Source organism: Ranitomeya variabilis, chromosome 5 (genome assembly GCF_051348905.1).
Source record: "Ranitomeya variabilis isolate aRanVar5 chromosome 5, aRanVar5.hap1, whole genome shotgun sequence".
Lineage (NCBI taxonomy): Eukaryota > Metazoa > Chordata > Amphibia > Anura > Dendrobatidae > Ranitomeya > Ranitomeya variabilis.
In genome coordinates, this window is record NC_135236.1 from 489531641 (window position 1) to 489546450 (window position 14810).

The 14810-nt window shown below is 40.8% G+C and overlaps 1 protein-coding gene across 3 annotated transcripts in view; it reads left to right on the forward strand.

Moving 5' to 3' along the window:
• Positions 1-14810, forward strand: part of NR1H4 (nuclear receptor subfamily 1 group H member 4) — a 329336-nt gene that overhangs the window by 70584 nt on the left and 243942 nt on the right. The window contains exon 1 of one of the 3 annotated variants that reach the window (XM_077265583.1): positions 12857-13031. The exons of 1 other annotated variant lie outside the window; for it this stretch is intronic. In XM_077265583.1, coding sequence (XP_077121698.1) covers positions 13001-13031 — 31 coding nt within the window. In that variant the 5' untranslated portion in view covers positions 12857-13000. Of the gene's footprint in view, positions 1-12856; positions 13032-14810 lie in introns of those variants that run through there. One more of the 3 variants, XM_077265584.1, reaches the window with a different exon arrangement.

Sequence of the window (14810 nt, forward strand, 5' to 3'; positions counted from 1 at the left end):
CAATGGACCTGATCTGCATGTGTATTTGGGTGACAATTCAGAGAATCAATTAAAGTTTCAATATGAATTTTTGCCATAAATGATTTTCAAACTCCAAGTTGGATTTGTCTGGTTGTAATCTTGACCAAGCGAACATACGTTAAGGGTGTATCCATGTGAAATGTCTCAGGGCTGTCCGATACTCGGATCCATTCATATATTCATCAAAATGACGGATCTGCGAAAGATTGGTGAAACTCAGATCATGTCCTATTCTGATCAGATCTATGACATACTAAGTGTGTGTGATGACCAGTAAACAATCGGACACCATACTGACATACATAGGAATGTGTGAATGCATCCTAAGGCTATGTTTACATGGAGTTTTTTTTGGGACAGATAAGTTTGATGATTTTTTCAATTGAAATGCACTTCAGAAAATGCTCCTTTTTGAGGTACTTTTTTTTTGGAGGGCTTTTGTGTTTAGTTGAAGGGTTAGTTGCAGCATTTTATATTGACACTGCCTAGTTTAAAGCAGATGACATCCAGTTCTGCTTCAAAGAAGTGACATGATCTCTTTTTTTAATGTAAACAGGGCGCATCAGTCAACTGAGCAAATGTTTTGCTTGGGATATGGCTTACCATTGTCCATGTGTGAGTTTTGATATATCATGTCCAGGTGTGGGATTGGACTTGTATTTGGCTCTCCATTCTTATGATATATTTATTATTATTTTTTGCTATATCTCTCATGGTTTAAGTTTATGACTATAACTTCTGCATTGTATGGTTATATCTCCTTTCATCCCACCTGCACATTATTTAGGTTGTCTTGGAGTGCTTACTATATTATTGCTATATATTGTGATTTATGGAGCTATAGGGCTTGGGTCTCTGTATAGTTTTTACTTGATTTTATATGTATGTCTACCCCCTTTTTTCTCATGCTAATAAATTTCCAGTATTATTATATATTTATGAGTGTGCATATCACTATGTAGTTTCTTTTCTCTTCTTTCCTCAATTGCACATGAACTTTTTTTCACCAGTTTTCAAAACCTCTTTAGGAAAACAAAATGTTCAAACAACTATTCATACGAACAGCAAAGCGGATTTCCCAAAAAATGAATAGACTATTTTACAATCTATTTTTAAGAAAGATTTTAGAGCAGAAGAGCTCCAAAAAACTAAAAAACCTGACTATGAACATAGCCTAAGGGTATTTGAAGTCATTTTAATTTGGATTACGAAGTGGATCCACTTCCAATCCCACATCAAAGATTATTTTAACGCCTTCATGTACATCATATGTCGTGTCCCTGCCTTTGATGGAAGCTTAAATCTTTCCAAACAGAAGATGGTTGATTTAGTCATCCTTCATGTGCATTTAACAGCCGCGGTAGAGGGTTGTCATTGCACATGCTCACTGGTGTGCTTGTGACATGATCATGGGGAACTGATGGGTTGTCATGACAGCCAAAGGTCTACTAAGGACCCCCGTGCCTGTTGTTTCGACTCTCCTGTGAAGGCCAGCCTTTGGCTGGTGTTCAAAATGACATTGTGATTTTTGCTATACATAGCTTTTAGCAGCGGGTTAATCAGCGTGATGTCCACAACGAGCAACAGAGAATGTTCATTTATTAAGAATTAAGAACATCCAGCTTACAACATGAGAACAGGATCAATCTGGTTTCTGAGAGAGAGAGAGATCTGCTGTGACCTTCAGCTTCAGCTGCACACACAAGAATGTGCTCACAGGGAAGGGGAGGAGGAACATCCTGTCTGTAAATGAGGACCTTTTTTTTTTTTTTTTTTTAACTATGTTGACATGTGAACAATATGCATGCAGATATATAAATCACATCATATTAAACAAACAATAGTTGTTGCAATACATACAAATCAATATGCATTAGGCCAACACCCCCACTCAACAACTACTTATTCTATCAGTCCCATAGTGGTTCTCAATTCTTGGAACCTAGGTCGGGGCAATGGCTTGGTCAAAATATCAGCTAACATTTTATCAGTTTCACAATAAACAAACTGAATTACGCCACGATCTATTAAATCACGTAGATGATGACATCTGACGTTGATGTGCTTAGTTCTAGCACTGATCTTTTCACTGCATGCAAGTCTAATGCATCCTTGGTTGTCCTCATATATCACCGTTGGCTGAGTTAACGGTTTACCAAGATCATCCATCAGTTGTCTTAGCCAAATGATCTCCTGACTTGCATAGGCTGCGTATACATACTCAGCTTCTGTAGATGACAAAGCAACAGATACTTGTTTTCTACTAGACCAGGAGATTGAACTTTTGAAAGTAGCATCATAGCCTTCGCCATATTTTTTAGAATATCCTTTTGCGACCAACCTCGCTTTAAATCTGTGGACTTTACCTTCAGAATCATATTTGGTTTTAAATATCCATTTGCACTTAACTGCTTTTTTATCCTGTGGTAACTCAGTGAGTTTCCAAGTTTGAAGTTGATGAAGCGAGTTCATTTCTTCATTCGCGGCATTGATCCACTTTGTTCTTTCATGGGCGGGTAGTTTCTGCATTTCATCCCATGGCTGTGGTTCTGACTCAGGCAGTGTCTTCACAACATAGGATAAATGTTTAGCTGGTATTCCTTTGTTTGATCTTGACGACCGTCTAATTTCAGGTTCACTTAGGCCTTTTGTTGTTCCTTCAGTGGTTGAAGAGTCCAGCCAGACTTCTACATTCTTTTCTTCTTTGTCTTGTAATTGTGATTGAGATTGTTGTTGTTGCTTCATCTGGACTACTGGCATAATGTCATAAAACTTGGGTGACACGAAGTTTTCATCAAACACTACATCTTTACTTATTGTGACCTTGTTTGTCTCTGGGTGTAAAATTCTATAACTTTTCTGGGTTTCACTGTAGCCTACCAGGATGCCTTCCTGGGCATGAGATTCCCACTTAGTTCGTTTTTCTTTGGGAACATGTGCAAATGCTTTACTTCCGAAAATCCTTATGTGTTGTAGTTTTGGTTTTGTACCATTCCATTGCTCAAATGGAGTTTTCTCTGTCGCTTTACTTGGTAGTCTGTTCTGAAGATAACAAGCCGTCATAATAGCTTCACCCCAATATACTGTAGGCAAATTTGCATCAAATAACATACTCCTTGCACTTTCACAGAGTGTCCGGTTCCTTCTTTCTGCTACACCATTTTGCTCATGGTTGTATGGTACAGTAGTTTGAAATATGATTCCATTTTTCTTTAAAATGCTCTGTGTTTCATTACTTGTATACTCAGTTCCATTATCTGCACGTAAAGTTTTTGGCATTCTTCCAAACTTGTTGTGTACTTCAGCTAGATATATTCCAAGTTTCTCTGGAACTTCATTTTTGCTGTGAAGTAGATAGACAACTGTATATCTTGAATTGTCATCAATAAATGTAAGAAAATATCTCTTCTTTCCAGGGGTCTGAGTACGCATTGGACCACAGACATCCGTGTGTACTAAATCTAGTGGTTGTTCTGTTCTTGTAGTACTTTTATTAGGAAAGGCCTTTCTGGACATTTTCCCTTTGATACAGCTGGAACACCTCATTGTCTGATTACATAAATCAATTGTAATATTGTAAGCTAATTGTTCTTGAAATAACTTTCTTATTGCTTCTGGGTCTCTATGCGCAAGTCGCCTGTGCCATACATGAATACAGTTCTTGTGCAGTTCTTGCTTAGCTGTGCATGCACATTCTTTACATTTCAACTGATACAGTTCATCTCTGATTTTTCCTTTTGCTAATGTGTGACCCTCTTTTGAGATGATGCAGCTATCTTCCTTAAATGTAACTTCATTACCTTGTTTTGTGAGCTTTTTCACAGATAATAGATTACTTTCAAGACTAGGCACATATAGTACCGTATTTTCCGGCGTATAAGATGACTTTTTAACCCCTCAAAATCTTCTTAAAAGTCGGGGGTCGTCATATACGCCGGGTACAGACAAATGTGCATATGGTGGGTGGGGGGGAAATGGTCCCGATGACGAAGAGAGGGGGCGTCTCACAGGAAAGTGTGAGTGGAGTAGCCCCATTACCTCATTGCGGCAGCGTGGGGGTCTCTGTGCTGGGGAGCGGTGGCTCCTCATTGCGGTGGCTCCTCATTGCGGTAGCATAGGGTTTCTGTGCTGGGAGCGGCAGCTCCTCTTCGTGCCGTGGGGGCTCTGTGCCGTGGGGCGGTGCATCTCCTTGCAGCGTCGGGGCTCCTCCGGCATCTCCTCAAGGCCTGGAGGCACCGGCAGCTCCATTGCTGCGATGCGGTGGCCTCCAGGAAAATGGCCGCTGGGGGCGGCGCATGCTCAGATTCAGATCTCGTCCCTAGATCTCGGGAGACGAGATCTGAATCTGAGCATGCGCCACCCCCAACGGCCATTTTCCCGGAGGCCACCGCATCGCAGCAATGGAGCTGCCAGTGCCTCCGGGCCTTGAGGAGATGCCGGAGGAGTCCCGACGCTGCAAGAAGATGCACCGCCCCACGGCACGAAGAGGAGCTGCCGCTCCCAGCACAGAAACCCTATGCTACCGCAATGAGGAGCCGCCGCTCCTCAGCACAGACACCCCCACGCTGCTGCAATGAGGTAATGGGGAGCTACTCCACTCACACTTTCCTGTGAGATGCCCGCTCTTCATCATCGGGACCACTCCCCACCCCAAAAGGCACATTAGTCACCGGCCCAATAAGACGACATACGGCATATAAGAAGACCCCCGACTTTTAAGAAGATTTCATATTTTAACTGGAAAAGTTGGGGGGTCGTCTTATACGCCCAGTTGTCTTATATGCCGGAAAATACGGTACATCTTTTACATGGATCCTTCTACTTTGTGTTGCAGAGATATTATAATCAATATAACCGTCTCCTATGCCTTCTGAGTTCATGCACTGACCGTTCGCCATTTTCACTTTCTCTGACTTATTTTGGTTAAGCTTAGTAAAGAAGTCTCTGTCATTGGTCATGTGACTGGTTGCACCAGAATCTATACACCACGCATGCTTTGATTTAAATGCATTGACTGATGTGAATGCAGCTTCAGTATTTGCCGAATCATTGTTTCCAGATACAGCACTCTTAACTCTCTGTTGACTGTTTTGCTTTTTCAGCTGATTCATTTTAGCTTTCCAGACTCTGCATTCAGCTTTTAAATGACCTGGCTTCTTGCATACAAAACATTCACGTGTCTCTTTAGGGTGGTTTCTGCTGGTGGGCACATCATGTGTTTGTAAAGCAGTTTCCTTGTTACATATCTTGTTGCTCACATTTTCTGCCTTTCTCTTATATTCATCTACAAGCTTTCCTCTGACGTACTCCAATGTCAGCTCATCATCTGGGCGTGCATCTAGTGCAGTTACAAGCATGTCATAGCTTTCTGGGAGACCACTAAGTAATAGTGCTGCCACATGGAAGTCCTTCATATCTTCCCCAATGCCCCGCAGGCGCTCTACGGTCTCCAGAGTATTTCTAATGTAGTCCTGCATATCCTGGTCATTGTGTAGCTTAGACTGATACAGCTTTCTCATTAGATAGAGTTTATTACTTAAATTTATTCTCTCATGTACTTTCTGCAACTGCTCCCACATTTCCTTTGCAGATTCACCCTTACACACATGCACAATCTTATCATCCTCTATACTGAGTGATATGTGCTCTGTGCTTTCTGATCCATTTTTAGCCATTCCTGTGGTACTGGGTCAGGCTTAGGGTCCTGAGTGTATTTCCACGTACCTTCTCTTATCAGCAGCATCTTCAACTTGAATTTCCAGGATTGGTAGTTCTGGTTATTCAGGCTTGGCACTGTAAACTTTGTTGAGTTGCTGCTGGTGGCCATTTTACTTCTTCTCAGTTTGCTGTTGTCTTTCTATCTCTGTGCTCTGCAGGTTTGGGATTGCTTTGATTCCTGGGCCCATAACCTGTTAGCAGTGGGTTAATCAGCGTGATGTCCACAACGAGCAACAGAGAATGTTCATTTATTAAGAATTAAGAACATCCAGCTTACATGAGAACAGGATCAATCTGGTTTCTGAGAGAGAGAGAGATCTGCTGTGACCTTCAGCTTCAGCTGCACACACAAGAATGTGCTCACAGGGAAGGGGAGGAGGAACATCCTGTCTGTAAATGAGGATCTTTTTTTTTTTTTTTTTTTTTTTTAAACTATGTTGACATGTGAACAATATGCATGCAGATATATAAATCACATCATATTAAACAAACAATAGTTGTTGCAATACATACAAATCAATATGCATTAGGCCAACACCCCCACTCAACAACTACTTATTCTATCAGTCCCATAGTGGTTCTCAATTCTTGGAACCTAGGTCGGGGCAATGGCTTGGTCAAAATATCAGCTAACATTTTATCAGTTTCACAATAAACAAACTGAATTACGCCACGATCTATTAAATCACGTAGATGATGACATCTGACGTCGATGTGCTTAGTTCTAGCACTGATCTTTTCACTGCATGCAAGTTTAATGCATCCTTGGTTGTCCTCATATATCACCGTTGGCTGAGTTAACGGTTTACCAAGATCATCCATCAGTTGTCTTAGCCAAATGATCTCCTGACTTGCATAGGCTGCGGATACATACTCAGCTTCTGTAGATGACAAAGCAACAGATACTTGTTTTCTACTAGACCAGGAGATTGAACTTTCTCCAAGTTTAAATACGTATCCGCTTGTGGATTTACAATCTTGCGAATCACCAGCCCAATCTGAGTCAACATAGCCGGTGAGTTTTAGATTTCCTGCTGCAGATATTTTTAAATTTACACCTTGTGTCCCTTTTAAATATTGGAGAACTCTTTTAACGGCATTCCAGTCCTTTTGGCGCGGTTTCTCCACATATCTGCACAATATTCCAACAGCTGTTGTAATATCCGGTCGAGTCATAGTTGATATATATAGAAGTGCCCCCACTGCCTGTCGATATTTCTCATTGTTAGGCAACAGGTCATCTTCTTCCAGTTTTAGGTAGGATGATTCCATTGTCGTTGATACACCTTTGGCCTCCGTCATTCCGAACTGATCCAAAATTGAATTAATCTTTGCACTTTGATTTAAAAGAAAACTTCCATCTTCCTCTCTCTGGATGTGGATTCCTAGATAATATGTCACATTTCCTAGGTCTTTCGTTTCAAAATGCTGGTTCAAAATTTTGGTAATTTTGCCAATTTCATCTTCTTGATGAACTACAATTACATTGTCCACATATAAGAGAATATACATCCATTTTCCATCTGTATATCTCGTGTACAGGCATGGATCCGCTTGACCTCTTTTAAATCCTTCTTCTAACAAGACTTTGTTCATTTTAGTGTTCCATGCTCTCGCCGATTGCTTAAGACCATAAAGAGATTTTTGTAGTTTGCAAACAAGATTCTGTTCACCTTCCTTTACATAACCTTCAGGTTGAGTCATGTATAAGTCCTCCTCAATGTCACCATTTAAAAATGCAGTTTTGATATCCAAATGTCTGACAAACATCCTTTGTACTGCAGCTACCGCCAACAATGCTCTAAATGTTGTCTGCTTAGAGACCGGGGAAAAAGTAGCATCATAGCCTTCGCCATATTTTTTAGAATATCCTTTTGCGACCAACCTCGCTTTAAATCTGTGGACTTTACCTTCAGAATCATATTTGGTTTTAAATATCCATTTGCACTTAACTGCTTTTTTATCCTGTGGTAACTCAGTGAGTTTCCAAGTTTGAAGTTGATGAAGCGAGTTCATTTCTTCATTCGCGGCATTGATCCACTTTGTTCTTTCATGGGCGGGTAGTTTCTGCATTTCATCCCATGGCTGTGTTTCTGACTCAGGAAGTGTCTTCACAACATAGGATAAATGTTTAGCTGGTATTCCTTTGTTTGATCTTGACGACCGTCTAATTTCAGGTTCACTTAGGCCTTTTGTTGTTCCTTCAGTGGTTGAAGAGTCCAGCCAGACTTCTACATTCTTTTCTTCGTTGTCTTGTAATTGTGATTGAGATTGTTGTTGTTGCTTCATCTGGACTACTGGCATAATGTCATAAAACTTGGGTGACACGAAGTTTTCATCAAACACTACATCTTTACTTATTGTGACCTTGTTTGTCTCTGGGTGTAAAATTCTATAACTTTTCTGGGTTTCACTGTAGCCTACCAGGATGCCTTCCTGGGCATGAGATTCCCACTTAGTTCGTTTTTCTTTGGGAACATGTGCAAATGCTTTACTTCCGAAAATCCTTATGTGTTGTAGTTTTGGTTTTGTACCATTCCATGGCTCAAATGGAGTTTTCTCTGTCGCTTTACTTGGTAGTCTGTTCTGAAGATAACAAGCCGTCATAATAGCTTCACCCCAATATACTGTAGGCAAATTTGCATCAAATAACATACTCCTTGCGCTTTCACAGAGTGTCCGGTTCCTTCTTTCTGCTACACCATTTTGCTCAGGGTTGTATGGTACAGTAGTTTGAAATATGATTCCATTTTTCTTTAAAATGCTCTGTGTTTCATTACTTGTATACTCAGTTCCATTATCTGCACGTAAAGTTTTTGGCATTCTTCCAAACTTGTTGTGTACTTCAGCTAGATATATTCCAAGTTTCTCTGGAACTTCATTTTTGCTGTGAAGTAGATAGACAACTGTATATCTTGAATTGTCATCAATAAATGTAAGAAAATATCTCTTCTTTCCAGGGGTCTGAGTACGCATTGGACCACAGACATCCGTGTGTACTAAATCTAGTGGTTGTTCTGTTCTTGTAGTACTTTTATTAGGAAAGGCCTTTCTGGACATTTTCCCTTTGATACAGCTGGAACACCTCATTGTCTGATTACATAAATCAATTGTAATATTGTAAGCTAATTGTTCTTGAAATAACTTTCTTATTGCTTCTGGGTCTCTATGCGCAAGTCGCCTGTGCCATACATGAATACAGTTCTTGTGCAGTTCTTGCTTAGCTGTGCATGCACATTCTTTACATTTCAACTGATACAGTTCATCTCTGATTTTTCCTTTTGCTAATGTGTGACCCTCTTTTGAGATGATGCAGCTATCTTCCTTAAATGTAACTTCATTACCTTGTTTTGTGAGCTTTTTCACAGATAATAGATTACTTTCAAGACTAGGCACATATAGTACCGTATTTTCCGGCGTATAAGATGACTTTTTAACCCCTCAAAATCTTCTTAAAAGTCGGGGGTCGTCATATACGCCGGGTACAGACAAATGTGCATATGGTGGGTGGGGGGGAAATGGTCCCGATGACGAAGAGAGGGGGCGTCTCACAGGAAAGTGTGAGTGGAGTAGCCCCATTACCTCATTGCGGCAGCGTGGGGGTCTCTGTGCTGGGGAGCGGTGGCTCCTCATTGCGGTGGCTCCTCATTGCGGTAGCATAGGGTTTCTGTGCTGGGAGCGGCAGCTCCTCTTCGTGCCGTGGGGGCTCTGTGCCGTGGGGCGGTGCATCTCCTTGCAGCGTCGGGGCTCCTCCGGCATCTCCTCAAGGCCTGGAGGCACCGGCAGCTCCATTGCTGCGATGCGGTGGCCTCCAGGAAAATGGCCGCTGGGGGCGGCGCATGCTCAGATTCAGATCTCGTCCCTAGATCTCGGGAGACGAGATCTGAATCTGAGCATGCGCCACCCCCAACGGCCATTTTCCCGGAGGCCACCGCATCGCAGCAATGGAGCTGCCAGTGCCTCCGGGCCTTGAGGAGATGCCGGAGGAGTCCCGACGCTGCAAGAAGATGCACCGCCCCACGGCACGAAGAGGAGCTGCCGCTCCCAGCACAGAAACCCTATGCTACCGCAATGAGGAGCCGCCGCTCCTCAGCACAGACACCCCCACGCTGCTGCAATGAGGTAATGGGGAGCTACTCCACTCACACTTTCCTGTGAGACGCCCGCTCTTCATCATCGGGACCACTCCCCACCCCAAAAGGCACATTAGTCACCGGCCCAATAAGACGACATACGGCATATAAGAAGACCCCCGACTTTTAAGAAGATTTCATATTTTAACTGGAAAAGTTGGGGGGTCGTCTTATACGCCCAGTTGTCTTATATGCCGGAAAATACGGTACATCTTTTACATGGATCCTTCTACTTTGTGTTGCAGAGATATTATAATCAATATAACCGTCTCCTATGCCTTCTGAGTTCATGCACTGACCGTTCGCCATTTTCACTTTCTCTGACTTATTTTGGTTAAGCTTAGTAAAGAAGTCTCTGTCATTGGTCATGTGACTGGTTGCACCAGAATCTATACACCACGCATGCTTTGATTTAAATGCATTGACTGATGTGAATGCAGCTTCAGTATTTGCCGAATCATTGTTTCCAGATACAGCACTCTTAACTCTCTGTTGACTGTTTTGCTTTTTCAGCTGATTCATTTTAGCTTTCCAGACTCTGCATTCAGCTTTTAAATGACCTGGCTTCTTGCATACAAAACATTCACGTGTCTCTTTAGGGTGGTTTCTGCTGGTGGGCACATCATGTGTTTGTAAAGCAGTTTCCTTGTTACATATCTTGTTGCTCACATTTTCTGCCTTTCTCTTATATTCATCTACAAGCTTTCCTCTGACGTACTCCAATGTCAGCTCATCATCTGGGCGTGCATCTAGTGCAGTTACAAGCATGTCATAGCTTTCTGGGAGACCACTAAGTAATAGTGCTGCCACATGGAAGTCCTTCATATCTTCCCCAATGCCCCGCAGGCGCTCTACGGTCTCCAGAGTATTTCTAATGTAGTCCTGCATATCCTGGTCATTGTGTAGCTTAGACTGATACAGCTTTCTCATTAGATAGAGTTTATTACTTAAATTTATTCTCTCATGTACTTTCTGCAACTGCTCCCACATTTCCTTTGCAGATTCACCCTTACACACATGCACAATCTTATCATCCTCTATACTGAGTGATATGTGCTCTGTGCTTTCTGATCCATTTTTAGCCATTCCTGTGGTACTGGGTCAGGCTTAGGGTCCTGAGTGTATTTCCACGTACCTTCTCTTATCAGCAGCATCTTCAACTTGAATTTCCAGGATTGGTAGTTCTGGTTATTCAGGCTTGGCACTGTAAACTTTGTTGAGTTGCTGCTGGTGGCCATTTTACTTCTTCTCAGTTTGCTGTTGTCTTTCTATCTCTGTGCTCTGCAGGTTTGGGATTGCTTTGATTCCTGGGCCCATAACCTGTTAGCAGTGGGTTAATCAGCGTGATGTCCACAACGAGCAACAGAGAATGTTCATTTATTAAGAATTAAGAACATCCAGCTTACATGAGAACAGGATCAATCTGGTTTCTGAGAGAGAGAGAGATCTGCTGTGACCTTCAGCTTCAGCTGCACACACAAGAATGTGCTCACAGGGAAGGGGAGGAGGAACATCCTGTCTGTAAATGAGGACCTTTTTTTTTTTTAACTTTGTTGACATGTGAACAATATGCATGCAGATATGTAAATCACATCATATTAAACAAACAATAGTTGTTGCAATACATACAAATCAATATGCATTAGGCCAACAATAGCAAAATCAATTAATTATAATTTAATAATAATAGTTTCATTTATATAGCCCCAACATATTCCGCAGCGCTTTACATTATAGCAGGGACTTGTACAGACAAAAGACATTACAGCATAACAATAAACACAGTTCAAAACAGATACGACTGCAGCTACAAGACCCCTAATGGACTATTAAATACAGTATAAAATGTAAAAAAAACAGTTTTAAAAATATGAAAAGACAAAACCCACAAAAGTTCAAATCACCCCCTTTTTCACCATTAAAAATAAAACAGAAGAAAATAAAAAATACACATTTGGTATAGCTACATTCTTAAAAGTCTGATCTATCAAAATATAAAGCAAATTATTACGATCGGTTAACAGTATAATGAGGAAAAAAATCAAAGCACCAACATTGCGTCTTTTTGGCCGCCTCATCATTTTAATAAAATGCGACAAGAGGTGACCCAAACATCGTATCTACCCCAAAATGGTATCTATAAAAACATCCTCTCAGGGCGCAAAAAATAAGCCATCACACAGTCCCATATCCCAAAAATTGAAAACAGGTCTCGGAAAATCGCCACAAATTTCCTTTTTTTTTTACCACTTAAATAAAAAGAAACTATAAATGTTTGGTGTCTGGGTACTTGGAGTGACTTGGAGAATCATATTGCCATAGTTAAAATAATAAATAAAAAATTGTGGAATTGCACTTTTTTTTTGCAATTTCAATGCACATGGAATTTTTGCATCTTCCAGTGCACTATATGGTAGAATGTTTGGTGTCATGCAAAAGTACAACTTGTCCTGCAAGAAAACAAGCCCTCACATGGCTACGTGGACAGAAAAATTAAAAAGTAATGGCTCTTGGGAAGAGGAGGAAGAAAAACTGAAATAAAAAAAAAATGAAAATCGTCATGTCGTGAAGGGGTTAAGGAGAATTTGAAGCAGTTTTTGATGGGATTTTGAAGGATATAAATCTGTCAGGTCAGCATGCCCTTAGGTTAGACTCAGAGTGATTGGTAAGCAGTGCACGGAAAACATCTCACAGTAAACTGTTACATGATGCAAATTGTGTAACCAAGTAGAAGACTTTATGCCGCTGCCAGGTAGGTCGTCCTTACTCCCTTATTTCTTGCTAGAAATAAAAAAAAAAACACTTCTAATATGTTCTATGACAGAGGAAAATTCTGTATATCTAAAGTGGGAATTTAGTTAAAATAACAGAAATAAAATGGTGACTCCTGAACATTCTGCTACTTTCAATCAGTAGACATAAGCATTTATGATTCGCTGTAGCTCAAGTGGGTTAATGAGTAATCTCCATTTAACCTCTGTTCTGTCACACCTTAGCATGTGAGATATAGAAGCAAACTCTCATTTTCAGTGTAATGTAGAATGCAAGGGCAACGATCACCATATTTCACAAATCTGTACTGTAAACAATAGGAAATATTCCAAGATCATTGGTTTTCTGAGTACACGATGGAAATGGTGAGAGTGAGCAAGACAAAAGGTAGGTCTTGTTTAATGTGGGTTTTCGTAGGCCTTAGATGTCACCTAACTACTTAGGAGACAACGTACAGCGACATCAGTAGGAAGTGGCCTGATACAGTATATGCTACTTGTATACTGCGTGCGAGAACTTCTTGTTTTACAAGTTTGGGGAAATATAGATACTCACAACCATAACATGTCTTCTACACGACGCAAGCCACTACGCAGGAAGCATGTTACGTGGAAGCTGAAGGTCTTTTAATATACACTGCATTAAATGTAAAATTCTTAAGCATGGGATTAATCTCTAATTTTTGCGGTAATGACGGTAATTGTACCTCGATCCCTCATTTTTGTCTTCCATATAGCAGTTATTATATATTGCTGAAATAGTTTGTGATCTTTGAGAACTTATCTGATCCCTGTGTAAAGTATGGACATTAAAATGTACTGGAGATTTTATAAAACTTTGCATCTCTCCACTAAATAACTATTGTTTGCTTGGGACACTAGTTTTGGGGCTACATTTTATGTCTTCTCATTCCTATGTAGGCCTCTCATGCCTTGTCATTTCATGGGTTACATGTCACATCAAATCCTTTGGTATGCCTATGTGACATATTCAATAATCAAAAATTGAATCCAGTGGGATATTTATATGTACAAGGTGATATATGTGTTACTGTATATATTATTAGATAATGCCACAGTGCTCTCCGATCAACATAAGAAGTCCCAGAATGTTTTGTCAGTCAGAACCAGTCTTATGGAGCATTAAGACAAGTAATCGGCAGATGAGAATTTGCAGCAGTTTGTTCCTGATTATCCGATTAAACATGTGGTCCGTCAGGTGTCTAGATTGTATATGCCGGCAATAAAATCATGGCAATCGGCAGCACATCATCATCTGTGACCAGACTATGTTTTGCCGATGACATACTGATTGGGGACAGAACAATCGTATTGACATCAGATCATTCTGATGCCACCATTGACTGTCAGCTAGTGAAAACAGGCCAGTAAACATGATCCACATGACAAGTGTATAGTCAGCTAGCGCTAGCTTAATGGTCTGGAATTGGCCTGTGTAAATGCACCCTAAGCATATTGAGAATTGTTGATATGTAGATTAAAAGAAATATAGAATTCACCCATTTATTGGCTGACCCCAATAATACATTTTCACGGGTACTTATTCCATCTGATGATACTATATTATTACTATTCTGTTAAAGGGCTTGTCTGGTAAAACCAAGTTATCATCAATCCCTTGGACTTGTTGATCGTTGGGGGTTTGATTGCTAGGAACTACGCTGATTGGCAGAACGGGAAATTGTTATCCCTGACGGAACACTTCCTATTAGAAAATGGAGCAGCACATAGTACATCTGACCCCTGCACCATTAACACTTTACCAGGCTGCTGGAAAAAGCAGAGTAAAGCATTCGGCAACCCAAAAAGGAATGAATGGAGCAGCATTAGGAACATGACCACTGCCACTCAAATTCTATTACGTAGATAAATGCCCCCATTTCTGACGATCAGTGTGAGTCCCATCTGTCAGACGCTCACCAATCGGTAAATTATCACCCATCCTGTGAATAGTTAAGAACTTGCATTCACCGGACAACCCCTTTAAGTCTCTAGTATGTATTTATTTGTCCAGATTATCTGGTTTTCCTCTTCTTCTAATCTTTTTTTTGTCTGTTCAGTGTCTAGTTTTGAGTATATAAAATGTAGACACTGGTGTAAAGCATGATACATGAATAAAATGAGAGATTGGATATTGATCTGTATC